Source organism: Boleophthalmus pectinirostris, unplaced genomic scaffold (assembly GCF_026225935.1).
Source record: "Boleophthalmus pectinirostris isolate CB_2022bp ecotype Guang Dong unplaced genomic scaffold, ASM2622593v1 HiC_scaffold_3, whole genome shotgun sequence".
Classification (NCBI taxonomy): domain Eukaryota; kingdom Metazoa; phylum Chordata; class Actinopteri; order Gobiiformes; family Gobiidae; genus Boleophthalmus; species Boleophthalmus pectinirostris.
Window position 1 is genome coordinate 24,283,106 of NW_026571299.1, and position 21,769 is coordinate 24,304,874.

Sequence of the window (21,769 nt, forward strand, 5' to 3'; positions counted from 1 at the left end):
AGATACACTCTGTAATTTTTGGAAATGTTCCACAGTATGACATTAAAGAGCTCTACCTTACTTTTGCTAAATTATAGCTTTAAAATACTTTGAAAATCAGGCATTCTGACTGTGAACGGTGTCGCCACTCCACAGATCTGACCTGTAACTTGGTCTGGTTTGGTCTCCATGAAGATAGAAAATTTAATGCCATACTGTGAAACATTCCAGATAAAGCAATAACATCTCCACGGAGAAAAGAGTTTCATCGTATGTTATGATAGATTATGACTTCATTCTTTGCATATATGTGACAGTTTGTGGTTCATACTTAACTGTGTCTTGTTTGATGAATAAGGAACAAAAACAAAACTGGAACTCAGTTGTGAAGTTTCTGTTTGGACCCGGAAGAGACATCATCATCACGTTAGAATTTGATGTCATAACTTCAGATGGAGGGCAGAGGTGTAGATATCTGTGTGGGAAATTTGCTGTTTTTGGAAGAAATATCCAAACATTAAGTCCAAAAAAGTTGAGCCTTATCACTGTTTGATAAAGATTGGCTCCACAAGCTTGCCATTTTAATGTGGTAGAATATTGTGAGAAATTTAGCTTTTGTTTATTTCTACTGACACAGAAGGCGTTGAACCTGAAATATTTTGCTTCATGTGGATAGGCCCAGTAAACAAAGAGAAATTAACCATAAACCAGGACAACTCTGCAATCAGACTCTGAAACAGCAAATTCCAACATAGAAATCTAACCTGTCCTCCAGCTCAATGTTAAACTAAAGGGATTCTAGAATGTTGTGATGTAAAGTGAATGCAACCTATTGATACTTTGCAGTAACATTGCGTGGAGGGTGTTCTACATGTAGCTCTATGGTGAAATGTTCAGCCATAACCAAGATCATCTGGAAAGTCACGATAGAGCTCCTGACAGGGCAACCACATGTCCTCTTTTTCCCAGACATGTCCTCCTTTGGGGACCCAAAAAACCGTCCAGGAGGAATTTCTAAATGAGCCCAAAATATCCTGGCCTGATTCATCATCCGGTTTTACTTTTTTTTTAACTTAATTTCACTTTTTACAAACCGTCTGACCTTGCAGCCTTAGATTTCATTCGCTCGACAGTAGGCGGGTACTCTTTTTGACATATGTAATGCACTGCTAACGGGGCTAACTGGTATATTAAGTTTTCCCAAATCCCATAGGAAGAAGGACAATAACGTCTTTCCCCTTGATAAAATTAACCAATTTAACATTCTCTTTATTCCGGCTTTAAATCCTCAATCTCAGAAATCGTTGACAACACTGAATGTCTGGATCTTCACTGATTGACTGGTGCCTGAACTCACACTTCCGGGGTTTTTGCGAACCGTCTAGCGTATTCTCATTCCTGACCTAGTCGCTGGAGAGAAATGAAATTGAGCGGAGGCACTAGGTGGTGCCAGCCTGGCTAAAAATATCCAGAATTTTGGCCTATCATTTGACAGCTTTGAGTGGGACACTTATCTTAGTTTTGACGATTATCTTTTTTTCATCTGATCAGACGCGATCATGGGTCTGTAATAAGTTCTTTTTATACTTCCATGGACACAGTCACCAGCACTTTTCCAGCACTGTGTATCTAAACTCTGCCTTTCCCCTCCTTGCTCCTGTGTTCGTTCACTGCGAGGGGACAGACTGCTCCTTTGATCAGAAAATGCACCTACATTTATAAAGTGTATTACAAAGGCACATTAGCTACTGTGGGGATGTTGGATGATCACGACACAGGTCTTCACGTCTAAAACTCTACACCACTTTTTATTTGGTGAAAATTGACCTCATATTAGCAGAGATACCTTCATAAATCCCAACTGAAAAAGTCTGTAGCATTGAGAACTCAGATGCACTTAACCGCAGCACGCACACGCTTTACGGGAATAGTGTGACCCTCTCAGCAGTATCTCACGATGAATACTCCAGGATAAAACTTGTGTTCAGCCATCCTTTAATGCTTGTGCTGCTCTGAAGCACACTCTGAAGCCTCGTGTCTGTGAGAAGTGACAGGAGCTGGGCCCTGTCAGAGCAGGAGACAAGGGACATATAGCCACTAAATCCTCAACCCATGAAAAAATAAATATAGATTATATTATTCAACTGGCTTTATAGATTTCTAAAATGCAGTGAAATAGAGAAAATTGCACAGTTTGTCCAAAATTCCCCTAGGAGGATTCATCAGTTGGGTTCACTTTGTGGAAACTGTCTGACCTCACAGCATTAGGATTTGTTCGCTCAATGGTAGGTGGGTACTTTTTTTATTTAACCAATCTCTGCTGTTCGGTTGTGATGTATGTAATGCACCACTAACAGGTTTAACTAGTATATTAAACTTTTCTCATATCCTGTAGGAAGAAGGACAATAACGTCTTTCCCTTGATAAAATTCACCAAACATTCTCTTTGTTTCGGCTTTAAATCCTCTATCTCCGGAATCGTTGCCAACACTGAATCTGATCTTCGCTGATTGGCCGGTGTGTGGTCAACTTCCAAGGTTCTTGCAAACCATCTAGTGTATTCTGATTCCTGACCTAGTCGCTGGAGAGAAATAAAACTGAGCCTGGCTACCCAAGACCCCCGATACACATAATATCACACATTTGTAATATTAAATTCAAACACCAACAGAAATCGCCCGTTACAAAGTACAAATATCGCCAATTTTTTTCACCTCCAAACCAGGTGTCCTCCTTTTTGATAACCCCAATGTGGTCACCCTACTTTAGTTGCGTCACACCCCCAGACAACGTTCCATCTGCTGCAAAGTATCAACTGGTCACATAATGAAACTATATGATGATATGTTTACAGTCTATGCTGAATGGGAAAGCATACACGCAGAGTTTCGTTGATTTCAGATCATTTAGAACAAAATCAAAGTTCTCATCTCAGATTTACAGTGTTTACGCTTTTGTTCATTGATTGTGCAAAAAAATACGTGACATTTCTCAGTCCTTTGTGTTGTTTTTTTTCTTTCATTTAACACATATAAACCAGCATGCTTGTTTTGATATGAACAGACCGTGAAATTCTCTGATTGGTTAGTCTGCCTGTCAATCACTTCCATCTGAACTCAGGGAGATAAAACACATTTACTTCTTTCTTTCTCTTTAACATGTTTTACACCAAGTTTTTTTTTTTTTTTTTTTGCTGTGGACAGACCATGCCTTTCCCTTATTGGCTCAACCACACTGACCTGAACTCTGGGAAATAAGACATGCACATTTCTCTGATTTGTTTACACCCTTAAGCCCGCTTGACAATTAGATTTCTGATGATTTTGAATTCAATATTATGAGAAAATATTATGGCAGATCCGGCAATGAACATTAGCCATTAGAGTGTACGGCCTGTTTACAGCTTTCAGCTTTCACATCTAGTATGTGATGATGCCGTACTTCCAGATGGGCGGAAATGACCAGTCTGACCTATTGATTACATTGTACTTTGCAAAGAAATATCCATTTGGAAGATAATTAGATCAGATTTGGAATTTGAAATGCCACTGAATTTCTCATTTTGAACTCTGAAAAAACATGTTTTTATTGTGAGTGTGTGTTCATGAAGTTATATGTGTACATTTTGAAAGTATTTAAAATTCTATATAAACAAATAATCTTTTAAATATTCAGCACAGATATTTTCAAGCCCTCAAATTCAACAGTCAAAATCCAGAGTGTAAAATAGGCTCTATTCACACTTAAGTCACAAACCAGAAAGACGTTTGGAAACATGCGATGACAACTTCCGGCTCTGTTTGCAGTAATACCGTATTTTTCAGACTATAAGGCGCACATAAAATCTTAAAATTTTCTCAAAAATCGACACTGCGCCTTATGTATTAATTCTGGTTGTGCTTACTGACCTTGAACCGATTTTATGTGGTACACGGTGCTCAAAAATCTGTCCAAATGTTTTAGTACGACTTTGGTAAACTACGAAAATGCACCGCTTGATGGAATGTCTGAGCATTAGTCCTTTAGTCCAAAAGAAGCTTAACCTCATCAGCGCACAAGGAGCGAGCTGTTTTTTCCAATGCTTAAAGTTTATGCAAATGAGCCATGTGGTTTTAAGTTTTGCTTCGATAAAATGTAAACAAATGTGCACAAAGCTGCATTAAACACATTATTACTCAATGTATAGTTGAGTCGTCCTCATAGGAAATAAAAACTTAAATGATCCCCCCACATTCACATTCATAATCCACATTTACCAAGACAGGGAGGTAACACCGGGCAATGGATCATGGACATCTGGGCTAAGGATCAGACTCGAGTCTCGTCCGTTTGTTTCACTTAATGTGCCTTATAATCCGGTGCACCTTATGTATGAAAATAGATGAGAGAATTCAACATTATTGATATTGCGCTTTATAGTCTGAAAAATATGGTAAGTCTGACAAAATCTAAGAAAAATGAGAAAATGTCCCAGTTTTCTTCATCTCCATGTCATTGTAGTGTTCCGTTATGTTTGGATAATCAACAATTCCAACCAGACCTCAGTTTTCATCATTTCCCCACTGACACACAACTCCGAGTGCACTGGGTACATGTGATTAGAAGAGATGAGGCGCCAAATCCAGATGATTCCAAACAGCACATACATCTGCAGTCTTCATTTCGGTCGGTGACCCCAGTGTCGGGAACTACACCGGAAGTTGTCATCGCATCTTTCCAAACATCCTCCTGGTTTGTGACGTGAATAGAGCCTATTCAGAGTGTAAAATTTGCAGTGAAAAAAATTTGCAGCAAAAATCCAAAATGCCAAGGCAGAAGCAATCGATCCAACGTGATCCGATCTAACTTAGTAACAAACAGGAAATGGTCAGAATTCACCTCATCAAAACCTCATCCCTTTTATTTGTTAAATGTAAACCCCACCCACAGATGAGAACAGCCAATAGGAAATCGCCTCTGTCCTCGTCGCTCACACAGGATCGATTGCTTCTGCCTTGGCATCTTGGATCTTAAGAACATTTTCACTGCGAATTTTAACTGTGGAATTTGTGGGCTTGAAAATATTTGTGCTGAATATTTAAAAGGTGAATTATTATTTTTGATAAATACAGAAAAAGCATGCTTAAAATGTTAGCAATTAAAATTGAGAAAATAATAATAATAAATAATTCAAACATCCTTTTTCAAGGTTACAAAAGTGTTTCAAAGTGAGAAATTCAGCGGTATTTAGAATTCAAAATCTAATGGAACAAATTATCTTCCATATATCCACAAATGTTGAACCTGGTCACTTCTTTTTAGTGTATTACAACTAAAAAACATTAGCTGCCCCCATCTGTATTAAATATTATTCGACAGAACGCTCGACATGACACGATTTTAAGCAAACGTTAAAAACAATGAGGAGGATTCTTTGTAGAACTCCATTATGAGAGGCCAGGAGCAGCGCTTTCCTTGTAAAACAGGTTCAAAGTAAAGAGAGTGGTGAACATTAACAGAGCGCATGTGTTTTGTTATGAGTCTCTTCCTGCTCGTCTTTATGTCACACTTTTATATCACTGAGATAAAAGCGCTGATGTAAAATGGGAGCTTACAAATGTGATGTAAGAGCAGAGGTGAAAACTGAAAGGTCTTGTATTACACAAAGTTGACTCTTGTGAGCTTGTAGCCATTTTAGAATGTTGTTACGGCATCAGAAACATTCGAGTTGTGTTGTTTCATTCATACATGTGTCAGTAATTTTTTTTTATTACTCTGTCTACATCTACAAAGACAAAATGCTCCTTTTACCTTTAGTTCAGTACAGATTGGATATTCCAGGGCTGAAATTATCTAAATGATTGTAGTGAAGGTGTATGCCCTTTTGAGTGAATTTGAATTGAGTGATTTTCATTTGAGAACTCAGCCTAAATCTGCAGGGTTTGTGTGAATGAAACAAGACACAATACCAGGTCTGTTTGTGATGAGGAAATATTATAACATAGATCAGAAAATAACATAATATGGGCCTATTGACAACATTAGGAGAGCAATGAACTGTGCCAGTGAGGAATAACTCCAAGAAAATGCACTTACCGTATTTTCCGGGTTATTAGACACGCTCTTAAGCCTCTAACCCCATCAAAAAAACGACTGCGCGCCCCACAATCCAGAGCGCCCTATACACGAATCCACTCGGGTGTCCCAGCACAACTTTAGTAAACTACAAACCCGCAGCACCCGCAGCGCACACAAACACACACGGAGCAGACAGCGACCGCACAGCGAAACACACCCACAGACACACTCATCACTCCACGCCGACGAGGAACGGAACGAAGGAACAAACGGAAAAAGTGAGTGCAATGTGCCGCTTCTAGACACAACTGAACAACTGAGTCACTGCGAACACACCGACAATCCAGCGGTCCCAGACAGCACCCTCCCTACACACTACAACTGAACAAAGCCCAGAGTCACCGTGAACGCACCAAACAAAGTCCCACTGACCCATCCAACTGTTGTGTTTCCTTTAAAGTCTGGTGCGGTTTATTTGTGAAAAAAGTTCGAAAATAGACCATTTAATGACAGTGAGCCTTATAATCCAGAGCGCCTAATAGCCCGGAAAATACGATAACTAAGTAATTATTGTTGACCTAAAATGATGACCAAAATATAGAGGTGTATTTAACACTTGAAGATGCACTACGTAACCTTGAGGTTTCATCACCTGCTTGTCTCCATGGAGATGTAGCTTTGCTTGGAATGTTCCACACTAAAGCATTAAACATAACTATCCTGCATTTATTCAATGACAAGAGTTTTTCATGCTAAAATTACTACCAAAACATGAATACTTGCAGTGAGCAGGTTCACCTCTGCACAGATCTGACCTGTAACTTAGCCTGGTGAAACCAACAACTTGCCTCCATGAAGGCAGACAAGTTTAATGCCATACTGTGGGACTTTCCAGGCAAAGAAATAACATCTCCATGGAGACAAGCAGGTGCACAACTTCTACCACTGAGTGAAAAGAGAAGACAAGATCAAAGCTCCAAATATTATAATAATGCAGGAGTCAAAAACGCTTCACAGTTTTGTGCATAAGTAGGTTTATGAGAATAAAACAGAGCACACAGGTGTCCTTAAACACATACATGTACATATGTACATATATGACCTCATGTATGTGTTTAGGGACACCTGTGTGCCCTGTTTTATTCTCATGCTCTGATGAAGAAGAACAACATTCAGCTCGTCCAGAGGCATTGAAATGTCTACCTCATGTAATTAAGGACTTTTAATATAATCAGTTGGGTTTGTACAGTGCTCCTTTATGTTTTTATTTTATTATTACTATTTTTAGATTAAATCATTTTTAAATTATTAAGTAATGGCCACATTTTGCTGAGATTTGAGCCCAACTATTGAAGAGCACATCATGTGATTTAAAAGATATTTTTATGACCCAGTGATGCGCTCTATCTCTCCTCATAATCACTGAGCAATTTTGATTTTATTTTAATTTTGTTTAGTTTTAGTGCATGAAATGTCCGGCTAAAATATTTGATTCATGGTTTAAGGTTGTAGCTTTACATTCAGACTTCTAAGTGAAACTCTCCAGGCTGATTCAGGTGCAGATGCAGTTGCTGGTTGATGCTGCGCTTGTGTCTCATGTTTTTTAACCAAGGTTTTTCCTCCTGTTTCCCAAAGAGCCAGACACAGAGGGCGGCACTGAGCACACACCAAAAGAATATCTAATGAGACTGGAGACTGCAGGACATTTTTATAGAGCTCCTGCTTATTGGAAATTTATAGTTGTAGGTATCAGCACCCACAAAATCAATAAATAGAATTCTAAATGTTACGCACTGTATTGTCTACTATAAAAATTGAGAAATTATGTCTGGGAACGTCAATAAACTTGGAAGAATGAATAGCATATTGTCTGAACAAGTTGTTTTGGGATGAATAAAGCATGGTAAATGGTAAATGGTCATATTTACCATTCACCACATCACCAGTAACCTTTGTAACTGTGGACAAACACACTCTACCAGTCGAGCTGCTGTGCTTAATTCAATTGGCGAATTGCATTATTGTTTCCCCTCCCATTATTTTGGCAGGGCCGTTAACAGCTCCCCCGGCCCTGTCAATCAGTTTATGCAGCTAATCACCATCAAAACAAACATCTCGACCAAATCTGTTCCAGAGCTCCACAAGAAACTACTGTATTAAAGAGCTCGTACCCCACTGTTTTCTCATCGATGTTTTAATGTTGTTTCCTCATCACAAACAGACCTGGAGTTGTGTTTTGTTTCTTTCACACATGTTTAACACATAAACTCTGCACATTTAGGCTGAGTTTGTTCCACTTTGTGATGTCATGTGGTAATACAGAAGTGCTCCACTGTGTTTTTAAAATCCACACATCTTCACTAGAATCATTTGGATCATTTCAGCCCTGGAATTTCCAATCTCTACGGAACTAAATGTGAAAGGAGCTGTTCACTTGAAAACTTTTACTACATGACATCAGCAGGTGGAACAGAGCATTTTGAGATTTGGAGATGTAGACAGACTGTGATATGTTTTTGATGAAGTAATATTATAGCTCACATGAGTCACTTTTGTGTAATATAGGACCTTTAATATAAATCCAGTCCATAATTGCTCTGTGCCGGTCTAATCCAGTCCACCACTCAAAGTGATCCTGTTTTTTATATTAGAGTTTGTAGATGATCATGTAAGTAAACAAATCGACAAACAAACCGATTTAAATTGGTCTGTTAAATGTATTAGGTCATTAGAATTCATAAGTGCAAATGATTAAGACCTTAATATAAAATGAACCTTAATGTGAAATTAAATTATAAGTTCAATTAATTTAAACATTCAAACTTCTGAAAGTGTTTATAAGATGTTTTACAGCCATTTCATTGTTTTAAACAATATTAAAGACGTGGAATTTATTACACCAAGAAAAATGACAATGAAACAATGAATCTATTTAATATATAGGTCTATATGTTTCTCCTCCACGTGCATGAGCACATGTTGTGCACGTGCATGTACACAGTTATTTTGGAGTACAAAACTAATTTGAGATTTTTAAAAGATCACTGAAATAAGCAAATTATCTGGTCATAGTTGTGTGTCAGTGCCTCAGTCTGTGTTGAGGGGTATTTTTCAAATCAAATCATGTCAGTGCATGACCTTGATTGTTTTGCCTGGATTATTCCACGAAATGGCGTGACACCTAACACCATATCTCCACGGAGACAGGCAGGTGACGCCACTTTACCAAGTATTTTATGGCAATAAAAACGCCTGAAATGGAAAAAATGAAAGATTGATACTTTTATACCATACTGTAGAACATTCTAGGTAAAGCTATAACATTTTCATGAGACAAACAGATGACAGATCCTCCACTGGAAAAGTCACATAATACACCTTTAGAGTTCTGCCTTGTTGTGAAGCACTTTATGACCATGATTGAGAAAAGTGCACAGATTACATAAATTAAAGGCACTGTTCCTGATTTGAAACTCTTAAAAATATGAAAAACAAAACTAGTTCATTTTAATCAGTTTGCAGTGGTCCAGAGTTAATCCTCACTTACACATTCAGAGCATCATAATTATTCAACAGGATAAATTTATAAGCGCTTTTCACAACTTTCAGAGACCAGAGCAGAGTTTTGTTGTGACAGTAAAGCAAACAACAACTAGCAATCCTAACGCACACTTCCTAATTATCAGACAATAAAACGATTTCTAATCAGATGCAGACAGTAAACAGCAGACATTTGATTTTGATCTCAAGAGCTGCTTATACAATCAATTTGTACTGGGCCAATGACAAACTTTGCTCAAAAACATGGGAGAAAATTGGGTAAAGACATTTGAATAATCTGATAACTCCAGAAATCAGATTATGGTCATATTTGTTATTTTATCTTGAATTAAAGGCCCTGGAACCAATTGAGGCAAAACAAACTTTGCTCAAATAACTTAAAAATGTAAAAAAAAATCCTACTCACTCTCCACCACGGTCTTGCGGTCCGACCCGTCATCACTGATCTGCTGTATGTTCCCAAAGTGAATATCGCTGAAGAAGATGCGGTTGGCGCCTTTCCCCCCTCCTCCCCTGTAGTCGAAGGTGAGCGCGATGACGTTTTTCATGTGGTCGGGGTCTTCGAAGGGCTTGATGGGGGCGTTGAGGTTGTTTTCGTCGGACAGGTGCACGCTCTTCAGGATGGTGCGTTCGGAGTAGAGCAGGTAGCCGTCGTAGTCGCTGCAGCTCTGTCCGTCTTCCGCCAGCATACCGTGAGCGCAGGCGCAGGTCCGAGCCCCGTTGCCGCGGTAAAGACACAACTGGTGACACCCGCCGTTGTTGATTTTACACACATTTGTTCCTGCGGGTAGAAACGTCACAGGTTAAAAGATGTTGACATAAATGGAAAGCTTATGTTCAGTAGGGTTGTCAAAAGTATCGAAAATCAATAATATTCCATCCTAAAACTAGTATCGAAATTAGATACTCATTTGAGCAGGTATCAGTACTAAAAAAGTCATATTCACAGGACAGAAATGAACCTTTCCTGAATAGCTTTAGAATAATCTGGAGTTTTTTTGTTGTGTTAGTGGAATCAGAATCGGTATTGAGTATTGAGTCTATTCCTTAGTACTAAAATCGAGTTGAATTTTTTATATTGTGACAACACTCTCACAATACTGAAAAATGCAAAATTCTAAAAATGACCTTTATTAAAATAGAATACAAACTATGTGTAACTACCACTAATTAAATGGGAGAAATGTTACTTTAAAAGATATCCTGGCACTCAGATTCTTAAGGATTAGGATTTAAATAGGGTGACCAAATGTCAGTTTCTCCCTGGACATGTCAGTTTTTTACGTCCTGTCCTGGCTGTCCAGTTTTTTTTTTTTTTTATAAAATAAGGCAAATGTCTGGGTTTTCATGATCTTTCATTGGGCCATTAAACTAAGCATCTCTCGTAGCTCTCTGTGCACTCAGAAGGAGTGAGCAGACACAAACAGTCGGTCAGTCTGCAACATGCCGAAGTGCAAATGCAAATTTAACAATGACTTGTACAAGAAATTCTCTGCTTTCCGTCCCGGCTGAGACAAGTTGGAGGCCATGTGCACAGTGTACAAAGCAGCACATATGTTTCAGTGTCAAGTGGGGGTGCCAAAGCGTTAAAAAGTTTTGCCAGGTGACAGTAGCTCAATGTCGATGACGAGGCCCGACCTCCCACCCCCTGTACGGTGCCCTGGTTTTGACAAATGCAAATATGGTCACCCTAGATTTAAACATCACAAAATGACTAGACTGAAATAGAACAAAGAATCATGGTCTTCCCTCTGTTTTTTGGTGTACTGCTGCAACAAGCAATACATAGGGGTGTGTAATCCAGAGTACTGTACCGGGTTGGGTATCCCGCAAATAGTTGTTGAAATGGGCGGGTTTTAACGTTCTGGAATTTTTTTTCTGAAATTGGTGGGTATGAGGGCGGGTAGTGATTACACACGGGCAGGTCAGGTGAATCAAACGAACGATGAACAAGAGAAAAATACTTGACGCAGGTCCAGGACCTCCGTTGCCCTGGAAACAAATGACATTTCCTGGTCTTTTCCTGGAATGATGGACCAGATTGAGAGAAACGTTAGTGTTTTTATTACATAAACACATCAGCGAAGGTGATCAGCTCGGTTGCTGCGCTCCTGCTTTACTCCTGGTTTAGACTTATTTTTTTATTTTATTTGCTTGTTTGGAGGATAAGCTCCTAGAGATGTCTCACCATCTCCTTTTCGACCTCAACTGGTTAAGGCCTGGTTTGGACCTGGTTCAGTCCTGGTTCAGTCCTGGTTTGGACTGGTTCAGTCCTGCTGTAGTTCTGGTCCAGTCCTGGTGTAGTCCTGGCGATCAGCTCGGTGGTTGTGGCGTGTATATATTTATAATCTGCTAATAACAAAGCGTAGGTTCAGTCCTGGTTTAGTCCTGGACTACTGGGCTGTCAGACTGTTGGTCTGACCCTGATTTATCACAGGCACAGGTGGGTAATGGGTGGAATGTTAACGGGTCCGGGCGGGTGTGGACTTAACGCTGATATAATCACGGGTTAACGGGTGTGGTGTGGTGCTGTACTTGCACAGGTGCGGGTGTGTGTGGGTCTCCAAAAATAGACCAGTGCAGGACTCTGGTGTAATCTGATATACAATTCACATTAATATCATATAATATAAGAGAGATTAAAAAAAAATCGCAGTCAAGGACACCGCCACTTCTGCGACTCGCGTTATCCTATGTTCAGATTGTCCTGGCTCGATCCCGGTTCAGTTTTGATACAGGGTTTGTCCTTAGTTTCAAGTTTTGTTTAATTTCCAGTCGCGCCTCTTACCCTGCTGTCTGGCCTTGTTGAAAACTTTGATGTCCTTGAGCTGAACTCCGATGCCTGTCCTCAGAGACACAGAGTCGGTGGCGTTGTCTTTGCTGCCGCGTTTTATCGAACCGTTGGCGTGAGTCCTGAAACACAACACAACAAAAAGAAATTTTACGAAAAATAAAAGACATACTGTATCTGTTCGTAATTCTCAGTTATCCATAGTAAGTAAGAAATTGTTTTTCTTTATATTTTATTCATAGTAAATTGCAATGTGATTCTCTGCTAAGCCCACCTCTGCATAGATGAGTTTTTTTCTGATAATTGCAAAATAGCACAGAGCTGTGGGTGGGAAAATGCTTTCCTCAAACATGCATCAAACACTTAAAAACTAATGATGAGAGAAAAGCTCTTATTAGTTCATTTTAAATCATTTTTGTTGTTGTTTTTACGTAGTCCTGATAAATAAAGTCAGTTAGTATATGGAAGATAATTTGTTCCATCAGATTTAGAATTTTAAATACGACTGAATTTCTCACTTTGATTTTTTTTTATCTGAAAAAAGATGTTTGAATTCTTTTTATTCTGAATTTTAGTTGTTGACATGTTAAGTATACTTTTTCAATATGTTTAAAATTCTAAATAAAAAAATCACCTTTTAAATATTCAGCACAGATATTTTCAAGCCCTCAAATTCAAAAGTCAAAATTCAGATTGTAAAGTTCACTGTGTAAAATTTCACAACAAAGATTCACGATGTCAAGGCAGAAGCAATCGATCCTGTGTGAGCGAGAAGGACAGAGGCTGTTTCCTATTGGCCGCTCTCATTTGTGGGCGGGGTTTGAGGTTTTGATGAGGCAAATTTTGACCAATCGCTTCACTGCACCATTTCCTCCTTGTTACTAACTTATGCCGGGTGTACACTGTGCGATATTTTCGGTCGTGTCACTCAGCCCCAGCTTAAACTGTACGACCAAATCACAGGGTTTAAAAGTTCACAGCTCACGAATCATGTTCTCACACTGTACAAACCGATGCTCGGATGCGACTTGCCTGCTCACACTGTACGTTCACATAACGACCGGAGTTGTCAAAGTTGTTGTTCCGGAAGTAGAAAACCACGAAGAAGAAAACCACGGAATTAGAAAACCACAGATGTGCGGAGACACAATGCTGAGACACTTCTGTGTCCGCGCATGCTCAGTCTGCCAGATTCTGGCAAATCGGCTCGTGGAACAACTTCAACAGAGCGAAATCCTCACGAGAGGCGACTGGATTTCAAACAAGTTTGATTTTCTTGCGACCTACGAATGTCGATCTGGAGCTGGTCGTGAGTCATTAATCGGTTCTCTTTACCCCATGTAAACTACACGAAGCACGACACACGATGAAGCCAAAACTCGGCCCGATCCCCAAAACAGTCGCACGAGGGAAAAATCGGCTCAAAAAGGGTCAAAAATCGCACAGTGTACGCCTGGCATTAGATTGATTACTTTTGGATTCCTTTGGATTCCTTAGGTCTTGGCATCTTGGATTTTTCCTCCGAATTTTTTTCACTGCGAATTTTACACTCTTGAATTTGAGGGCTTGAATATATTTGTGCTGAATATTTAAAAGGTGACATTTTTATTTTAAATTTTAAACACTTTTAAAATGCACGCTTAAAATTTCAACAACTAAAATTCAGAATAAAAATTAATTCAAACATGTTTTTTCAGAGTTAAAAAATTCAAAGTGAGAAATTCATCGGCATTTAAAATTCAAAATCTGATAAAACTAATTATCTTCCATATTAGTATACTTATAATATTTGTTTTATTTATCAGTCATGTATTTTGCATTTGTCCACAACTGTAAAAACTAAATCTTTTGAAACAATTAAAGGTTGTATAGAGGATTTTTTAATGGAAAAGAAATACAGCGACAGTCCTTTTTCAAATGTTGTGCATGCGTGACACCACCTTCCTCCTCCACCGCTCCCTCAATAGAAACATCTCCTCCCGCTTCTTTACTCTAGAAATCACACTTGTTTACAGCCAGTGCGTGTTCAGAATTACTGTTGAAGTGACCTGTCTAGAAGTCATTTAGCAACCGACGTGTCCGTTTTTAGACCCTTCGTCTGCTTCATTCGCGCCATCGCTGGAAGAAATCTCCAAGAATCACCTCAGTTTGGCTTTGCTCCTTTTCCCCTTCTCTTCTTTTTTCAGCGACCGCAAAAACTGACTTTCTTTTGCGGCGAACTGGTCGTGGATTCTCGTCCGCCATTGCAACAAACTTTGTGCGAAATGCGAGGAAGCTGCAGTTTAAAAAAGCCTCTAAGAACCGCTACATAAACCACGTAATCCCCGCAAGCCGACGAGTCAGGGAGTTTGATTGACAACCTAACAGCCAATAGAAAATGAGGCAAGCCTCATTTTCTATTGGCTGATGTTTATCTGGCCTCACTACGTCCACAGTTGATAGATTTTCATTCTTTTTTTTTTTTTGGTCATTATAATTACAAGGCTGCTGCGTCTCTGTAATGGTATTTTAAACTTTCACTGACAATTTGAAACAAAAAAAAAAATCCTCCATACAAACTTTAACCTGTTTAAATGCTCTATTAATGTACTTTGTGTGTGTAAGCGTGTGAGACCTGTCGCTCCAGTAGATGTATCCCTCAAACACAGACACAGAGAACATGTCCATGTTGTTGTTGGACAGGACCACCTCTCTGTTTTCTCCTGTCTCCAGGTTTATGCGCTCGATCTTATCTGTGCGAGCGTCACACCAGTACAGCAGCCCGTCCTACAGAAGAGAGACACAAAAACGGACAGGTTAAGAAGGATTCACCGTATTAACGCATTTAATAATTTAACAAAGCAGAAAATAATTGCTTTTTCTCTGTAAACTAGTTCATGACTCTGTTAATACTTTGCAGTGATGTTCTACATGTATGTGTTTTGACAGAAAGTTCAGAAGTTACGATGGTGGCACAATACATACAAACACTGCCCAGAAAGTTTTAAGATCGTCTGAAAACTCAAGAAAAGATACAAAATGGATTTAAACAGCACATTTTCAGGAGCAGGTGATCAATACGAGCGTTCACAGTCCTATCTGTTGGCTAACCAGCTAGATTGTGACTGTAATTGTATGTGAGAGACTTGTTTACCAGCACAAATCAGCTTTTTCTGGTCAGATTGTGTTAAAATAAAGATCAGATTAAAGTCTAACTTGAGTAAACAGAGCTTCAGACAGAGCAGTGCCTACATTTATCATCACTCTCCTGGGGAATATTGATGACATCAGCTGCAAAGTATCAATATTATAGATTATATTATACTTTTGCTGATAAAGTCGATCTACAGTACCTCATAGTCGATGGAGATGCCGTTGGGCCAGCTGATACTGACGTTGACCAGGACCGCCCTCTGAGAACCGTCCAGACGAGAGCGCTCGATCCTCGGGTACTGTCCCCACTCCGTCCAGAACAGGTACCTGCCCCACAACACACACACACAGAGAGGTAAATAAGAAGAATAGGTAAATGTAATCTGAAAGAGAAAATTCTCTATGGGCTCTTATAAAATGCACTAACCCTGTAGTTTAGATCTGTACAAACATGTTCTCAAATATGTTTTTTGCAGTTCATATTTCTGTCTTCTCAAATGTGACCTATTTGCCTAAAAAATTGTGTGAAAATTTTATTTTGTTAATTAAAGCCACAGTGTTTCCCAGCCAACCATGCCCCCACCCTGTCAATCAAATTACACAGCACTAAACACCAATCATCAAAACAAACATGTTTATCAAATTTGTTTCGCTAAGTGCTGGCATATTACGTTACAATTGTAATACATTATATATTACTAGTTATAATGCTAAAATTGTAAAAGAATAGAATAGAAATAGAAGGCCTTTACACACAGTATAATGAGATGCAGAGCTGCTCCGTCAAAGTATAATAAAATACAATTATATCATAAAACTAAAAGTACTGTCAACTACTAGCTACTACACATGTAAAATAAAAACTTGTGCAAACCCACCAGGGGTACACAGACAGACAGACACGTACCAATAAATCAGTCTTGAGACTAAAGTGACTAAATGGCTAGCAGCATTAAAACTGTGGAGGTGTCATTGGCATTGACAGTGCAAATGAACAGTTCTCAGTGCAAGACTGAGTTTAGTTTGGTGACAGCTTTGGGAAAGAAGCTGTCCCTAAGTCTGTTTGTTCTGGATGGTATGGACCTGAGGCACCTGCCAGAAGGCAACAGGTTGAAGAGGTGGAAGCCGGGCTGTGTATTGTCCTTTATGATGTTCCTCTCACTGCTGAGACAGCAGGAGTTGTAAATGGTGGATATGGAAGGCAGAGGGCAGCCAATGATTTCCTGTACAGTGTTGGTGACCCTCTGCAGACGCTTCCTGTCAGCTTCTGTGCAGCGAGTGCTACACTGACACAGCAGAGGTCAGGTTTTATATTTATATTACAATAATAGAGTCTTAAAAACTACTTTGCATTACTTTGAGTTATTTGTCGTGGAGTTATTTTTGACGTCCCAATTGTTAATTTACATTATATGTTTCTGACATCGAGAAACTGCTTGCCACTGTATTTTATAAAATTGTCCATATTTCATTTGTTTAAGAAAATTTCTGCTTCATATGAGCCACAACCAAAAACAAACAAACAAAAATACAAAAAATATATATTGAGTTTAACCTCTGCCCCCCCTTCTGGGACTCTCACCCACAACTTGAGAACCACTATTCTAAACAAACTTTCACTTGCTCTTATCACATAGTCACAGTTGTACATTTTTAGTGCAAATTACACTCATCATTGCACATTATCACATTGAACTGGAGTTAATCCCAAGAAAATACTGGATCCACAGAAATCCACTCAGTGTTTCCTCTCATTGTTTGTCTGAGCGCATGTACCCAGGCAAACCAGTAAACTCTGAACTATATTACTGATTTGTAACTTTTCTGGTGGAGGTTTCACCATGAACTTCCACATTATGGGGGACAGATGGGGGACAGATTATACACAACATACACAGCTACATCTGTCTACACTGTCCCTGTCTAATGAATAAATGAATAAAAGACTTGCCCTCTCTCGGGGTGCACGGTGATGGCCCGGGGTTTGTCCAGACCCTGTGAGATCACCACGTATCTGAAGGAGCCGTTCAGTCGAGCCACTTCGATCACGTCAAAGCCCTGGTCCGTCCAGTAAATGTTTCCTGTCACAGAGAAGAGAGCGACAACACGTGTAAGTGTAAATAAGTAAACAACACACTTCTTATAATACTAGCTCTTAACAACATCCTAATCAACAAAAGCCTAGAAGCATTCATGTACAACAGGGGCATCATACTATTATAGACTACAGTAATAAGGAGTTTGGTGGACATTTTTTGCACCAGAATAAGGTTATGCAGAATAAGATATGAATAAGGGCTGGATAAAAATTATTATTAACCACGTTACTGCAATCTGTACCCTAAAGCGGCAGGTTTATCAGTCATTGGCCACTGGTGATTTAAGAGGGTTTTCACAGATATTAATGTTGAAAATGTAGCTAATATTTTTGCCCTGATATTTAGTAAAAATATGGCTGTATGTTTACACAATCATAGAAAGATACACTATGTAACTTTTCTGGAGGAGGATAGGCCATGCGCATGTCTCCATAGCGAGGTGGAGAGGCAAGCAAGGGTTTTTTGAGCAATAGAAATACCTGAAGTAACTGAATAAATGCAAAATAGTTCAGTTTAATCCCATAGTGTGGAACATCTTGCCGAAGCAATGTCATCTTAGGTATGGTAGGTATGGTAGTTCTTACGGATTTTAAAAGTGTAACATCAGCATCTTATCAGCCCCAACAGCAAGACTAATACTGGATATCAGTATTGGCTCCAAAAATCCACATTGGACCTTCCCAAGGGCATCTACATCGACTGAAAGCTGCCCTGTGTGAGTGATTCTCCAGCAGGAGTCTGACCTGCGATCCAGTCGACAGCGATGCCCTCCACGCGCCCGATACCGTTGGTCACCACGTCCTCTCTCCACGTCTGGTCCCGTTTGGCTCTGCTGATGGTGCTCAGGCCCATGTCCACCCAGTAAATCGTGTCATTGTCTGAGGAGAAAACACATCTCAGTAAGAAAGTGAAGTAAGTATATTTATTACTATGACACTGTATGAGAAATGTGAAGATAATGTTCATGTGTAAACAGACTTTGTTTGGAGACATGGATTAACTGAACACAATATTTAATACATACTGGCAGTGTTGTGATAGAAATCCAAAAAATAATCTGAAGTTGGCAACAGTGGGACTAACCAAACAACAAAACAAAACTAAGGCCATACTTTTGTAAAGCTAAACTATTGTAGCAGCTTGTAGTTGCAGCATTTATAACAAACATGTTTTGACATCTGAAACGCTCAGAGCACGTATGCCAGTGATTTATGAACTTAAAAACAGGGCAGGAGACCTTTGAAGGCACCATTTATAAGATTACTGTAGGTAGTGTTCACACTTCACACACCACATCAAGACTGAGGCTAAACACAGAACTAAAGCAGGACTAGAACAGGACCAGACTAAAAACACAGTCTTAATTTTGGAAAGACTAGTCACATTTTTGAGTGTTTTACTTAAAAATTGTACAACTGAAAAAAGAAGAGGTATGAAAATGACTCAGAAAAAGACAATTTCATCCAATATTTAATTTATCAAAATGTATGTACTGTAGCTGAGAAAGAGTGCATTCACACTTGCATCAAAACTGGGACTAAATTCAGAACTAAACCTGAACTAAACCTTAACTAGACCAAGATTAAACAAAGTTACATCAGGACTCAAACTGGGCTTAAAACAGGACCAAAACATGTTCACTCTAACTCTACCACTGACAGTAGAACAGTGCCATGTGTGCTGCGCTGTCTAACTGAGTCTATTATAAAGTGATGTCTTACCAGCGTGGAAATCTATGCCCACAGCCAGAGAGGTGCCCGACACTGGCACCAGGGCGTCAGACTTATCTGCAGGGTCCAGAGGGATGCCCCGGATGCCCTCATGAACAGAGTACAGCAGGAACGAGCCCACACCTGCAGGGGGAGCCACACAGCAATTTAGATACACAAAACTGGTTTGTGGTACAACATGGTTAAAGAACACCGGCATGAGGCAAAACAGAGCACAATATTACAGAGATAGGCTGCATGCAGCTTTACACACAACATCAACAACTGGAAATAAACAAGGATTAAACCAGGACTACAACAAAACCAAGTCTACATCAAGATTGAACTGTGTCCTAGTGTGAATGGGTCAATATGGAGGTTTTTGTTTGACAGACAATCACCTACATGAGTGTAATATAAAAAAAAACAAGAAAACTGAGTATACCTATTAATTCACATTAACATTCAAGAAAAGTTAACTGCAAAATGATCTCTATAATCCAATCTAAACCAGGTCTAAATCCAAACAGATTTGTAAAGTTTGAACTGCAGACCTTACAAAACAAAAGAAAAATCACAAATCAAAATCCTTTTTTAAAATTTTACAAAATATGTATTTCTCAATTTTATTTGAATGTGCACAGTTTATGATTATATACTATTTGTTTGTAATATTCCTGAAAGGCTCAGTGTCTAACTTTTCTCGTGGATTATGGCATCCTTATAGCATCCTTATATTTAGAGATGTTACTGCTTTGCCTGGCTGGAAATTCCCACAGTATGGCATTAAACTTATCTATCTCTATTCAGACAAGCAGCTCTGTCGAGGTGACCACATTCACAGTAAGTATGCTTGTTTTCAAGGTATTTCAGCAATAAAAAACACCTGTAATTAAATAAATGCTAGACAGATACTTTCAATGCCATACTGTGGACCTTTCAAGGTAAAGCAATTAGACCTCCATGGATTCCAACATTTAATGAAGCATCAACAGGAAGTGTTCCACAGTACAGCTTTATGACTCATTTGTCCCCTCTTACCCTCACAGGACTGCTGGCCTCGCCGCAGGCTGTACCCGGCGGTGCACATACAGGCTCTGGTGGTGGGAGACGTGGGGAGGCACAGCTGGGAGCAGTCTCCATTGTTACTACTGCACAGATTAGTGCCTAGAAACACCAGAAACAAGACAAAACACACAGAAGAATCAAACAGGAGGTCAGTGAATCGTTTACAAATGTATCCATGCTCAGATAAACACTTTCAAACAAGAGCCAAGAGGAAATGCTGTTAATGTGTCTATATGACGCTATACTGACGTACTTTCTATATAGAATAGCTTTACAGTGCTATAATGATGCTTGTGCATTAAAAACATACTTGGACTTGTTTAACTGAAGCGTGTTTCTTTCCTGGTGAATCCAGAGTGATCTCTGTTTATTTGTTATACAGACAGACATCAGTCTGCTCCTCACGCCCTCTGACGTGCCTGGAGCCACAACCAAACAGGATCATCCAATCACATTTGTTTTTGTTTTTTTCTGTGACGCATGTGAAACGAAGGAGCTCATCAGTTCTCCATCATTTACAAACAGAATCACATTTCTCTCACTTCAGAAGAACAGAGATTAGGGCTTTGCTCATTCATTCTGCAGAAATCTGTGATGTTTGTCCATCCTCTGCAATGTTTTTTCCTTTGTTTTGAAAGTGCATTTGACGAAATCATATATTTATTTACTTATTTTGATGGGATAGTACCTAAAGCAAATATTTATCATAGTTCTAAGAAATGTAGAAAACAAAAAGTTGGAAAATAGTGCACCAACTGTCATCATTTCCATCCAAAATACAGGAACAGTCTACACGCAAGGAAATCAATGTCATGTATTTTTATTTGTGAAATCGTAACTATTGTGTAATTTAGACATATTTTGGCCCTCATTAACATTATTTATGGTTTATGGTTGCTAGGTAACATACCTTTAGTAAAATCTTAAATATAATGATGTTAACTGTATTCTGGAGAAATAAATAGTCTGGCCTGTCAGATGCACTTTAAATCGAGCTGCTGAGGTCAGGTGCGAGTGCGATACCTTTCTGAACAGTCTCATTGTAGATATTTGGGTGCGGTACTTTTCTAAACAGTCTTGTTGTACATTTGTGGGTGTGGTATCATCCTGAACAGTCTCACTGTAGATTTGTGGGTGTGGTACCTTTCTGAACAGTCTCATTGTAGATCTTCATGTGCATCATGGGAGAGGTGCTGTTCCTCAAGACTTTCCAGTTTCCTCCATCTTTTTTGTCACATGTCCCGATCTGGTCCGTGCCCTGGTCGGCCCACCACAACTTATCTCCTACAAACAAAAACAGAGAAATACAAATTTGAAATTAAAGATGCTAAATCTGATTTTTACAATTTTACTGATAACAAATGTAAGGCTGA

At 39.2% G+C, this 21,769-nt stretch overlaps 1 protein-coding gene across 1 annotated transcript in view; it reads right to left on the reverse strand.

Annotated features, from left to right (window-relative positions):
• Positions 1 to 21,769, reverse strand: part of LOC110171260 (low-density lipoprotein receptor-related protein 1-like) — a 363,394-nt gene that overhangs the window by 79,237 nt on the left and 262,388 nt on the right. The window contains exons 33-41 of the mRNA XM_055160387.1: positions 21,540 to 21,680; positions 20,370 to 20,495; positions 19,341 to 19,472; positions 18,363 to 18,497; positions 17,472 to 17,601; positions 15,721 to 15,847; positions 15,003 to 15,154; positions 12,386 to 12,510; positions 10,004 to 10,378 (exon numbers count right to left, since the gene is read on the reverse strand). Coding sequence (XP_055016362.1) covers positions 10,004 to 10,378; positions 12,386 to 12,510; positions 15,003 to 15,154; positions 15,721 to 15,847; positions 17,472 to 17,601; positions 18,363 to 18,497; positions 19,341 to 19,472; positions 20,370 to 20,495; positions 21,540 to 21,680 — 1,443 coding nt within the window. The remainder of the gene's footprint in view (positions 1 to 10,003; positions 10,379 to 12,385; positions 12,511 to 15,002; positions 15,155 to 15,720; positions 15,848 to 17,471; positions 17,602 to 18,362; positions 18,498 to 19,340; positions 19,473 to 20,369; positions 20,496 to 21,539; positions 21,681 to 21,769) is intronic.